At 40.7% G+C, this 13166-nt stretch overlaps 1 protein-coding gene across 2 annotated transcripts in view; it reads left to right on the forward strand.

Annotated features, from left to right (window-relative positions):
* Positions 1-60: 60 nt before the first annotated feature.
* Positions 61-13166, forward strand: part of Ctnnd2 (catenin delta 2) — an 894554-nt gene continuing 881448 nt past the window's right edge. For both annotated transcript variants that reach the window (XM_055618984.1, XM_055618985.1), the window contains exon 1: positions 61-355. In XM_055618984.1, coding sequence (XP_055474959.1) covers positions 319-355 — 37 coding nt within the window. In that variant the 5' untranslated portion in view covers positions 61-318. The remainder of the gene's footprint in view (positions 356-13166) is intronic.

Here is a 13166-nt window from a genome sequence, read left to right on the forward strand (position 1 = left end):
TCGGCAGCCCGGCCTGAGCCCGCGGAGCCCCGCGGAACCCCGAGGAGCCCGCGGCGCCCGCGGAGTCGGGCAGGGGGCGCTACGCTCGCCGCGCTTGGAGGGGCGGCCGGGCCGGGCGCTGCGCACTCGCGTCGGGAGCCGCCTCTCGCCTGCCGCGCTCGCCCCTGCTCCCCGCCAGCATCGCTTGTCCCGCGGCCGCGCTCCGACAACAAAAGCGGAGGATGCTGCAGCTGGGCAAGGTCAGGACCTTGCTCTGAAGCCGGGCGGCGGCGCGCACGCCTTTCCCCCGACTGAGGAGCTGTCTTTGGCGGCGGGTGCATGTTCGCCAGGAAGCAGTCGGGCGCCGCGCCGTTCGGTGAGTTGCCCTAGCTGAGCTGCTGGAGCCCGGCGCATCCTCCGGGCGTCGTCCTCTTGCACACCGCCGGTGGGGGTTGGTCCTCCGCTGCCTGCCGGGCCGGGGGTGGCGGCGGCGGCCGTGGGGTGCTGTCTGCCCTGGGGGAGAAGCGCGGTCGCACCAGGTCCCCTTTCGGAAGACAGCTCTGCCCGGAACAGGGTCCGGGGCCAGTGTCTTTCGTGGAGCGGTTACCAAGTGGCTTCTCCGCGTGCTTCCCTCCCTGCCACCCCTCTTCCCTGGAGGGCGCGTATATAGGGCAACACCGACTGCTCCCCGCCACCCTCCAGAGCAACCCGGTTGCATTCATGACGTCCCTAATATACGGGAGAAGACGGGGTGGGGGTGGGGAAGACTTCCTTCCAGTCTTTTGCCCTTATGTTCAATGTCATTACGATGTTTGGCTTGAACAAAATGGAAAGACTTAGTCATATGCGTCCATGGCCGTTTCTTCAGTTTCCCGTTGCTGGCCAGACCCAGACCCCCCTGGTCTATATTTAGCGTTTTCCGAGGACGTATTTTCAGAGAGATTCACAGGCTTCCGGGGCTTCTCTGTCCTGACAATAGATAGCGAGGCTCTGGAAAGCGCTGCCTGACAGCCAGGTTTGGCTAGGGTGCTTGTGCACGGGAGATACGCGTACCGATATTTGGGTGATTTGTAATTAATGGCTGAAAGCAACGCCGCGTTTCGCTTTCTCCCCACCCGACCTTCCTCTTCTTCTGGTGTGTAATGTGTTTTCATCGATTGCTACTCAGCATGTTTGAGCCACTCTGTTCAGAATAAAGTCTCTAGGAAGGAGGTGCAACCTCCTTGGTCTGAGGGTGGGGGTCGGAAATCAGACTCGGGGGCTTAAGGGGTGTGCATCTCTGTATTTTCCACAAAGAGCCACTTATTTCTCAAATGCCCAAAGTTGCGTTTCACTGTAAACACCGGGGTAATGAAGGGTGTGGAAGAAGAGGATAATAGAGGGGAAGGCTGTGCTTGTATTTCCCTCATCTGAACTGATCTGATGTGCCTTAGCTCTGCAAGCCTTTATAAACATGCATGCCTAATGTTCTCAAACAAATATGTTGGCTTAGAAAAGAGATATGTAATGAGCAAAAATCAGGCCCGGTAAGCATGACAGACAGTTCACTTTTAGGAACTGTGTGACTGATATGTTAGACGCTGGGCATTTTCTGCATTGACTTCCATGAAAATGGGGAGGTGTTGCCACTACCCAAGAGTTACCTCATTGTGCACCCTTCTACTGATGGTAGCTCAGTTGATGTCTGTCTGCTGGTGGGCATGAATCTGTATAATCAGAAGGCTTCCCAGCCACACTACTAAAATCCCGGTGGAAGACTGTTTGATGTGACTCCTCTTGGATTGCCAGAATAGGTCTGTACGTGATTTGGGGGATCCAATCTATGGGAAGTATGACCAATGGGGTGAGAATCTTCCTGTATGGAATAGCTGTTTTCAACTACAGATGCCTCTTCCTTTAGCGTTTCTCTGTGCCAAGCAGAATCCATTGTCAACGTTGAACTGGATCTTTACTGGTCTGTGGGTTACAAGGTCCAGAGCTTGAATGAGGATGGTTATGTTTGGAATTAGTCGTTGAAATTCAGAAGGACTGTAATTTTACTAATAACAACTGATCTTGGGAAAAGCGGTGCCCGAAGCTACACTGCTCAACTTAAGGGAACACTGTGATTCTTTTATGAACGTTGCTGTAGGTTCACCTTTATTCACGTTCCAGGAACTTTACAGGAGTGCTTCTAGCACATTTGTTGTAGCCCTTGCAATAAAATTTTCTTTCAGAAGCATGCCTTAGAACGAAGGAGGAGTGCTTTTTTTTCCTTCTCTCTTTTCTTCTCTTTGAGTCTGGCGTTTCACTTTTAACCGTGGTTCTTAGAGACTAGTTGACTGATACCACTTTAGAGAGCAACTACTGGGCAGGAGAAAAACTCCTTGCATACAGCACGAGGCTTTCATGTCATATCTGTGCTGAAAATGATAGTACTTGACTGAATGGCAGTTATAGGAAGTGCATGAGGTTGTTGCAGTAATGAAATTTTCCTAGTCTTGTGGAAAGTGGTTATTTAATTTTGTGTGTGTTTGTGCAGTTGTAAAACCTAGTCATTGTAGATGTCACTAGTGTTCACCCGGTTTGTTATAAAAGTCACGACCGCTCAGATTACAGCATTCCCAGCCCTTTCACATCTTTTACAATACAATAAGAGTCATCAATTCTTCCTCCCAGTTCGGTAGTTCATCACAGAGAGAAAAAAGTGAAATTCAAAAAATATTCTTTGGAAAAGGCAATTTGTAGTTTTGTTAAATATTTTCTAAGTATAATAATATCGCTTTCAAAATGGACTGTAAAAGTGAAAATGAACTGATGATATTTTGCTTTGTGCCTGTTACTGAACGTGTGGTGCCTCTCCCCGAAATGCAGCTCTTTGCTGTTGGGCACAAATGTGGACTTGTTGAAGAGCTTTGCACAGTTCTTTTATATTTTATCAGTTTCTTCTTATAAAGGAAGACCATTACTTTTAAATTTGAAATGATTTATAGTAATTTGTCTATTCAACCACATATTCTTTGTGTGGATGGGTATATCTAGTTGTAACAAGTTAGAAAATGTTAATTTCCAACTTTCCCAGAACGTCCACCCCCTCCACCCTCCTGCTCTCTTATGAACACAGCCTTTCTACAGGTTTCCCTTTGGGAATTTGTTGTCAATTTTAAAAGGAAAATGACATTGTATTACTCTTATTGACATTTTTAGGGTATCAAAGCAGCTGCTGAGATTCATAGCCAAACTTGGGCCAGAGTGCAGGGAATCTTATGTAAGAAGTGGGAGATGAAAGATCTGGAGGGGACAGAAGTTCCGCAAGGAGAGCAACAAAACCAAAATATCTGGGCACAGGGGTCTTTTCTGAGACTGATACTCCAACCAAGGTCCATTCATGGAGATAACCTAAAACCCCTGCTCAGATGTAGACCATGACAGCTTAGTGTCCAAGTGAGTTCCCTAGTAAGGGGAACAGGAGCTGTCTCTGGCATGAACTGATTGGCCTGCTCTTTGATCACCTCCCCCTCAGGTGCATGCAGCCTCACCAGGCCACAGAAGAAGACATTGCAGCCACTCCTGATGAGACCTGATAGACTAGGATCAGATGGAAGGGGAAGAGGACCTCCCCTATCAGTGGAATGGGGAAGGGGCATGGGTGGAGAAGAGGGAGGGAGGTTGGGATTAGGAGGGGAAAAGGGAGGAAGCTACAGATGGGAAACAAAGTGAATAAACTGTAATTAATAAAAAAAGAAAAAGGAAAAAAAAAGATTTCCATATAGTTGGACATATATAACTCAAATTCAAACTATGAACAAAATCTATCATACACTGCTCAGTTATTTTTTTAAGTCAGTAGTTTGGTTGAAGGTATTGCACAATAGCTTTCTACTAATTGGCTTATGAGTAAGTAAACTTTAAATCCAGATTCTCCCATTGGCTTCCACTAGAGTTGTCACTGTCCATGTGCCAAAGGCGAAGTCTTTTGCTGGATGCTTGAGCTATGTGTTCTTGTTTGTGAAAAGTTGATTTCAGTTAAACAGGTCTTGATTCTTGTTGCTAGCTTCAAGTTTATTTGATTACATGCCAAAGTAGCAGCTTTTTATATGACTATAAAATATTAAACATGTCATACATTAATAGTTTCCATCACATTGTCTGCCAATCCAGCCTACTGATTAATAAACTGCCTGGTTAGGTTTAATGAATCCAATTATAGTCACAAACGGTACCTTCAACACAGGAAACTCAGAGGAAAATTTTATCATTCTGTGATTTTAATCCATTAAAATATAAGACTCATAAAAATATGGAATGATGATGACTCCAGCTCTTCATCTTTTAATCACATAGAAGCTGAGGCGATTTCAAGGTTTGTATCTTGGTTATTAATATGTAGGGAGTAGTTCATCAACATTAGGATATTGAAGTTATATCCTGTATCAAACAATGACCAAATAAGTGAGACACTGTTTCCTAGAAACTTCCGTCTTAAACATGCATTCACCAATTTATTACTCTGGTTAAGTTTTGTGTGGAATGCTAAACGTGTGTGTGTGTGTGTGTGTGTGTGTGTGTGTGTGTCTGCATCACATATAACAATACATCGAACTATTTCAAATTCATATGGCAATCACACACAGGTTGTAGGGCATGGCCAAAGTTTTTTCTGCATATTTATGATCTGCTATAAAAGTTATTAGAAAAGCGAATTTCAATAATGTAATGCTGTCTTGCATTCTCCTAACGCACATGGAGCTATGGAGAGAACACTGGCTTTCAGTGAATGCCAACTCTGTCTTCAGTGAATGCCATCTTCTGCTTGCCCTTGCTCATTAATGTGGTCATCAGACCCCGCTTATTTAGTTGTACGATGGGCACAGTAAGGCGGAATATCTCAAAATGATGTTGACTTGAATATAAAGTATGTGGATGTGTGACGTGTAAATTCATGCTTATTAAGACATGTTATTAAATAGATTGTTGACATTAAATGAGTCCCATCGTCTCGAAGATGAGACATGCTCTTTCATAGAGATACACCATTATAATACTATATTTTATAGCTTGGCGTGCAAAATACCAGGTTCTCGATCTTGAAATATATAATTCCTTTATATATTGAAATATATAACCATTAAAGAAAATTAAGTTATATCTCCAGTACTGTTTCTTTAAAGGATTGTTATATCCCAGTAGTGAGAAATTTCAAGACTTTGATATTCTTTATTATTGTTATGTCAGTCTCCTGATTAAGATCAAATTTTCTGCAAAGATTAATGTTGTATAGAGATTATTATAGACTGTTTAATCAGCATCGCTCTGTGAGGTCAGATATTAAACAGCTGCTCAGTTTAAATGCAGAGAGCTCAGTTCTCAGCAAAAAAAATCATGGTAAAGGAATATAAAGAAACATAAGCATCAGAAATTGCATGGAAAGGAGACTGCATATTCCTTTAAATGATGTCCCCATAAGGAGAACTGAGGGTGTACAGGGGCACCCTGTTGAATGTCACATATTTCCACATATTCTGTTAGCTTAGGGATCTGCAGTGAAGGCAGGCATGTAGGCTGTGTCTCCTCCAGGCTTCAGGATGCCCCAGCTCCTTTGGCATCACTGGATTCTCCCAGCTTATGGTCACCACACTGTGATGTGTCTTAGAATTTGTTACAGACATATATGACCCCATGCAACAGGAGACTAATTTATCTTCAGTCAAGGAAGAGTTTTGACAATCAACATAGTTATTTATATTCAAATTTATGTTTTGTTGTGAGAACTGTCAATTATGTTTTCAGAGTAAAATACATGTTATAGTAAGACGCATTATTATTTTTTTTAACAAACAGGTGAGCCAAATATATTTGTTTAAAATCAGTTATGTATTTGTGTGTGTGTTAAAGGTTTCTACAAGTTTTGAATGATATGAATATACTACTTTCTGAAAGCAATGATTAGTAGCATTAGATCAAGAGGGACTGTTACTCATATCATTAAAATTACTAAGTATGATTATCCTCCATAGGTAAGGGCTGAGAGTTCTCATTAGTATTGTTTTATTTGTTTAATAATTGTGGTGACCACAACTAACCTTAGACATTAGGTTTAAAAGATGTATGTTGGTTAACATACATTTTTGTAGATGTTATATATCTTTACTTCAGTTGGTTCAGGAAACTCTTCCTGTCTGCTGAAATACCTCCTCTCATTTACATGTGTATCAAAATTATTAAAGAATATTTATAGTTTATTTTAAAACTGTGAGGTGCACAGAAGTATTGATTACTAAAGTCTTTAAGGAGCCAAGTAAATAACCCAACCCCAATGTTCTGGGCAGGCTGGGAAATTAGAAGGGGAAAAGATACTAAAGAAATCCTTCCAGGGACTAAACATAGCTTTGTGTAACCACTGAGTGACATCCCAGGTCCTTGGTTCACCATCTTTTTTCCTGTCCTTGGAGACTGAACTGCCTCTGAGCTGGTGGAGCCCAGTCTTGCTCTCCACATACAAGGATATCTCCAGAGGTAGAAAGATGAAGCAAGACAACCTGTTCCTGTGTCCTTCTGAGGCTGGGAAAGTGAAGGGTTGGACAGAGGCCAGAAGTGTTTCATTAATTAAGTTCCCCTCACCTGGAAGGAAGGGTCTGAAGGAAGAAAGAAGTGTTCCCTATTGGCATGGTCTATAAAGAATTTTGAGGTGGAGAATTCAGGATATAGAAGCAATCACAGCATTTCATTTAGTAGGTGAGCTCTTTAAATATTTCATGCTGTTTTGTCACTCTATGAGGAATTGTCAGGGGAGTCCCTACTGCCCTGGCTGATTTATAGGGAGGATGATCCATGAAATTCAACTGAGTTATGAATGGCTAACTCTAAAATAACTTGTCTTTAGGGTTTCCTTCTTACTCTCCATGTTAGCATTTAGCTAAAATTAATTGGATGGCCTCTTAAGTGACAAACATTGGCCATAAAAAGGATTGTGTCAGAAGTTAACTTCCCAAAACACATATAAATACTAATCCAAGTTAGCTATTCTCCAGAGCATATTTCACCTCGGCAGAGTTACACAGAGTGTGATTGGTGTTTAATGTCTCAGTACTAATAGGCACAATCACGAGCAGATTTAAGAAAAAAAAAATTACATTAAAAATGTTTTTAGTGTAACTTTTAATGTGACTTGGAGCACGAGTGCTCCACCTGCAAATGCCCACTCCTTATAACGCACTTCATTCTTTAGCAAATATTTTATTTGGTCCTTCAGATATTAGAGTAACATAGTAGCCATTGTCTTTAACATAGAATGATTTAACTTCCAGAAAGAAATAATGCTTTAACAGTAAAACAAGTTGTAAAAAAAAAAAAAAAAAAAAAAAAAGCTTTAATCCAACCCCTGCTTTTAAGAAGTCTTCATAAACAGAACATGGTCCTTGAGTCTCAGGGAGACTAACCGAGAACTGTCCAGTTGTTGTGAATGTGAATCACTTATATTTAACTATGAAAAAAGTAAGTTTGTTTTCCCAGGATGTTGACAACAGTGGGTATTGAATTTATAAATCAAATGCCTAATAGATTGCAAGAATATTATGTTTTCCAGTGAATTCATTTGCTTCTTTTAAAAATATTGTTGAGGTTAAACATGCCATCAGCTGGTGCATTAGGAATCCTGTATTTTTTATCCTGTATCCATTTCGTCTTTTCTCTACTTGCTTCTTGTTTTAGTGGTTTAAATTGTTTGTCTGTAGTAATTATCTTTCCCTTTTCCATGTCTTAACAGCTGTAGACCAGATTTTGTTAATTCTTATTTGGGGAGGTTGCTACTGTCACTGTAAGTCTAGGAGTCATACTAATTCCTGCATTTCCTGGTTGTATTGAAGGAAAGTTAAGAAATAATGTGCTTAAAACACTTAGCAAAGCACTTAAAAAAATGGGACAACAACTGTGTTAGCTTTTCATTCTATGAAATAATAAAATGTCAAGTAACTTTTCTACTTTTTTTTTGGGATTTTAGCACATGGTGCATAATTAGGCATCCGCACCAATGTAGCGGCCTCTTCTTGAGAAAGCCAGGTATTTGTGGCCAACCTGGCTATTGGCCCTTACCTTTTCTACAGACTCTTTTATCAGTGTTGCTTCATAGTGTTCTTCTTGTCAGGCACAGTTCACCAGGGAAGGAGAGTGTGGCACCAAGCTAAGAAAAAGTACATTTTTAAAATTTACATTCTTCCCCCCCCCCAGAGATATGTGCCCTTTCCCCTGGTTACACACAGTAGGTTTTTCACCATAATTACCCCATTTGGGAATTTATTTTATCATTGATCCTCAGATTTTAGGTAGTGATTGGCACATAGCAAATATGCTAGTCATTACCAGTTATATGTACAACCTCATTTTTATTGTCTGAACTGGTATATGAACCTCCCTGAGATTTTTGCTGTTGTTTGCTTTGGGTTAATTTTGGATACTGACCATTGAGATCTTCCAAAAAAAAAAAAAAAAAAAAAAACTGAGTAATTCAACCAGTTCCGTGATCCAAACATTAGTGGCATTGGGGGTTTGTGTTCACCTTACCTCTGAGCATGTTTTGTTATTTGCCAGTTGAGATGAAACTCTCAAGGGTTGTGGATGTCATAGAGAAATTAATGTGAAAACTGTATGGGGGCACATTTAACTTCAAAATGTTTTTTGGAACCTTTGATGTGCTCCAAAAATGTGGTAATTTTTATGAGTTGGAATAAAATTATTATTATTATTTTGCCTATAAAGCAGAGTGTTTGAGCTCCATAACAAACACAGTTTCAACATGCCCTCTTCACTAATAGCCACCGTGATTGCTGTATGGCATGCCATTGGGTATGGTTAAAGGAAGGAGTCCCAGTGGGAATGTATTTGTTAGTTCTTTGTTGTAGTACATAAAAAAATGAGTGTTGGGCTATATAAAATTTATTATTAGCCCTAAGATTATCGCAGTTGTAATTTTTAACCACTACCACAAATAATAAGACACAGACACCTGTTAAGATTTATAATTGCCTTATTTACCTTGGGCCAGGCAGATATTTCATTTACACAGTCTCCATAACCTCACCATCCATCTCCCACCCAGTACCATCCACCGTAATCCTCCTCATCTGGTCTACCTTCCATCCATGCTATTTGCTTTTATTCTTTATCTGGGACTTTTTACACCATCATTGGAGTCCTGTCTCTAGTCCCACATGGTTCCTTCTCCACACTAACCCATCATGGCATCCTCCTTTCCCCTCTCTTCCCATCTGTCTGTCTCCTGTGATTCTCCTTTCCTCTGAGCCTGGGATCCTTAGCCACTCCTACCCCATTCTGTCCTACCCAAGTATAGGCTGATTTTTTTGTTTGTTTGTTTGTTTTGTTTTTGTTTTTCTGTGTGATATGGTGGGTACCAAGTGCAGGCTGTTTAATCAACCAATCAGGTATGTTTTAGGCAGGTTTACAAAACAAGGATAGGTGTGATCAGATTTTGAGGGCCAGGAACACACTTCAGACCAACCTCCAACAGTTCTTTATAGGACTTCAAATATTGAAAACTATGCTAAAACAGCTCAAGGAATTTCCCTGCATTTTTTTTCTTGCACAAAAATTTGATGCTTTAGAAAGGGGTGGCATAAAGCCCTCTTGCTCCTCAGCAGTGAAATCTGTCAAGCTATCTGTGGAATATTATTTTCTCTCCCAGAGGGATGCTGTGTCTGGCGCCGATGAGGCTTTATCAGAACAGTTTTAGAAGTGTGAACTGTGCTTGGGCTTACTTTTTTTTTTTTTTTTTTTTTTGTCTTTAGCATTTTTCTTTAAAAATACTTTGAATAGAATTGTAGAGATTCTTATCACTCCACCTCTAGTCTTCCAATAGGAAGAAGTAAAGGGAAGTTACAGAACTTTAATTTGTTACACACTCTCCAAATGCTTCATGGGAATAAGGAAGGGAAGGTAGAACTCCCCACTGAGTGTGTGGGTATGTTAGTGAGTAGGGAGGTTTTAAGTATTGGAGGAGACATGGTTTTGTTGCTGTTTAATTCAGGCATGATGATCTCTTTCCTTTATAAATCGAAAGTCCTTTTTGTGCAGCTCAGGTGCGTAATTACTTGTAGAATGATGCCGGTTTCCCCATTTGAGCACATAGAACATGCACAAGGGGTAATCTTACCTTACCCTGTGGACACCAGATAGAAGTAGACTGTGAAAGGAAGATGGTTGGTGTGGTTGACAGCTGACACCCTGTGCTCAGCAGGTTTATATTTGGACACACTGAACTGGGCCTGTTGTGGTGCATTGTGATGTGGGAGCTTGACTATAAAGTGAAGACAGTTTGGAAAACTGTAAGAGAATGACCAAGTAGATTAAACTACTAGGCAGAAATTAAGTTTTGGATAAGCAAGAATCTGTAAAGAGGAGAGAGCAACATGTTCTGGGTGTGTTCCACCAGAGCAGGTAGGCCGTTTTCTCTTCAAGATGTTGGGCTTTCTTCACACTTGAAAGGTTACAACTCTCCTGTTTAAAATTGTTTTTTAAAAACGTAGATGATGGTACAGCCTTGTTTTCCATCAGGTCTGACATAGTTTCCTTCCTTAGTGTGAAAGCTCCTTTAAAATATGGTAAGAGGTACAAGGACTCTAGATCTTTCAGTGTTATATGTACTGTCTGCTTCCTACAGTGTGTAGCAAGATGATTTTACCTGTCTCTCCCGTAGACTGACAAACTGTCTCTTACAGCATCCCAGTTTGTACACAGAGGATGACAGGTGATGCCAAGTTGCAAGAGGGTGAACTGCTGACAAAGCTAAAAGCTCTGGCTTCTCTTTGAACTGGGTTATTGGAGGAAATAAAAGCAACGTTATTTTTTTGAGCTTTCACAGCACATTAGTTTTTGCATGTGTAGTCTGATATTCTAGCATTTAAAAAATAGTAACTATTTAGAAAGCAGCATAACAGATTTCTGTCCAGTGTGTTTTGCAGTGCTCACAGATCTTCAGAATACCCTTCGATGCTATCTGCCTGATTGCAAATAGCAGGATGTAATCTCCAGACATTTGTCATTGTAGCTTGTGAGGTGGGTTGGGTCAAGGTTCAGTGACTCTCCTCTAAGGTATCATCACAATCTCTTTCAGTATTCTTCTGGTTTACACAACAGTATGGATTGCATACCTCTTGGTATTTAGAGTAAACTGTTGTGTGGACTGTGAGTCTCTGAGTTCAGTTTTTAAATTTGCTGCAGCTTTTTAATGCTCATCATGCTTACCCATAACTTACACCAACGAGGATACTCACGTATTGAAGGGGTGATTTCAGTTTTGCTGCTGAATAGCAGAGTGTCGCTACCTAGGTGTTTATCACTGATGTATCTTTGAGGGTTGCTGCTGCAGGTCATTTTGAAAGAATAAACTGATGTATCTTTGAGGGTTGCTGCTGCAGGTCATTTTGAAAGAATAAGGCTGTTTCTATGTTGGTTGCAAGATATCGTCAAGGACACTCGAGATGGTCTTTCTGGATTATGCATGTGCTGCACAACAGTTTGGAGGGGTGCTACTAGCACGTGGAACTGGATAACTGGATCAAGAGGGAGGCTGTACATGCACACTGGTTTTAAATATTGTCACACAACAGGGTTTCAAATGTTGCAGTGTGTCATGGGTGAGGGTGCCGAGTCCCACAATGCCAGAAGATTCTGTGAAGATCTTAAGGATGACAGGGAACAGACAGTGTCTTAACAAAGTGTCTGTGGGTGGTCTGTAACATTGCAAGTTGAAGAAAATGCTGAATGGCATAAATTATACCTAAATCAATGCCCAGTACATACTATGTTTCCCTACGTCAGGTAAAAACCTGCCAAAGGGCAGCCCTTTCCCAAGTGAATGACACTGTTCAGTAGACAGTGTTGGCAATTCTTCAAATAATTTAAAATGATTCTTCAGGTCCTACTAAATATTTGGCTTTGATTGATAGAGTGTAGATGGTAACATGAAACATTCTGCAGAGCATGAGACACACACATGTATTATTAATGTTTTTGCAAAGTTATTTTTACACACATTGTTCAAACTTTAACTGATGCTTCTCAAGAACCTCTTGCTTTTCTTTGCTTGAATTCTTAAAGCTTGTCCAAGGCACTCCCTCTTAGATTTCAACTGCAGACTCCTGATGACAGGAACAATTACCCACCTGCCTCCAGTACATCATTCTCACAGCTTCCAGAAGGTGTACATGTTGTCTTTGCTTATGACATCTGCAAAGATGATCAAACAAAGGACCAAATCTTCTGATTGCCACATTTAGCCCCTCCATTACCGTTCTTGATTTACTCAGCTATAGCTACTTTAACCATCTGTCTGCCTTTTAAAGGCTAATACAGATTTTTTTTCCTGGTAAAAAGTGCCCCCCCCATTGACTAGCCTTCACCACATACATGTGAACTAGAAGACATCTCATCTACTTATTAGTTTTCAAGGTAGTTCTCATGTGTTTATCCTTGAGGCTTGATCCTTAGACTATTTTAAAGGAAGCATAATTGGATACAGCACAGATACACTGTATGAACACTAATGCATGACTGGCTTGTAGGCACATGCCTTGTGAAGGATATATGTTTCACATATGATGATCCCTGAAGCCTACTGTTTATAAATCTCCATAGTTCTGATCAACCTTCTGAGTCCTAGAATCATAAGTGTGAAATACTACTCATAGCTTTACACCTATCTTCTGTCTACAAAAAAAAAATCAATCTAATCATTTTTATTCTTAATTAAGAAACTAATTAATAATTTAAATAAAATTTTTAAAGTTTTGTTTTTCTCCACTGAAAATTTTCATTTGGGGGCTTAACAAATAAGACACTCAGATCCTGTGTTTTCAAAACACTAAGGGAGATGTGCCCATTGCTAGGTCACAGGGGATCTCATGATTGGATTAACATTGGTGTGGCTGGAAAGAATTGTATGAAGTCCCCAAGCAACTCAATAAACTTTGGGCTGTGTGTGCCCCTGGGGAGGGATGCAATTCTCTACCATAGGCAACTGTTCAACAGCGCTTTTATCTTTCCTAGGGCTTTAATCTTCAGAGAATTCTATTCAAATATCATTGTAATATGCTAGTATTTTTTAAATAAATTTTTATTTTCTGAGTTCTTTAGCTTTTCCTTCCTTCCTCCTTCCTTCCTTCCTTCCTTCCTTCCTTCCTTCCTTCCTTCCTTCC

Source organism: Psammomys obesus, unplaced genomic scaffold, assembly GCF_907164565.1.
Source record: "Psammomys obesus unplaced genomic scaffold, mPsaObe1.curated_primary_1811, whole genome shotgun sequence".
Taxonomy (NCBI): domain Eukaryota; kingdom Metazoa; phylum Chordata; class Mammalia; order Rodentia; family Muridae; genus Psammomys; species Psammomys obesus.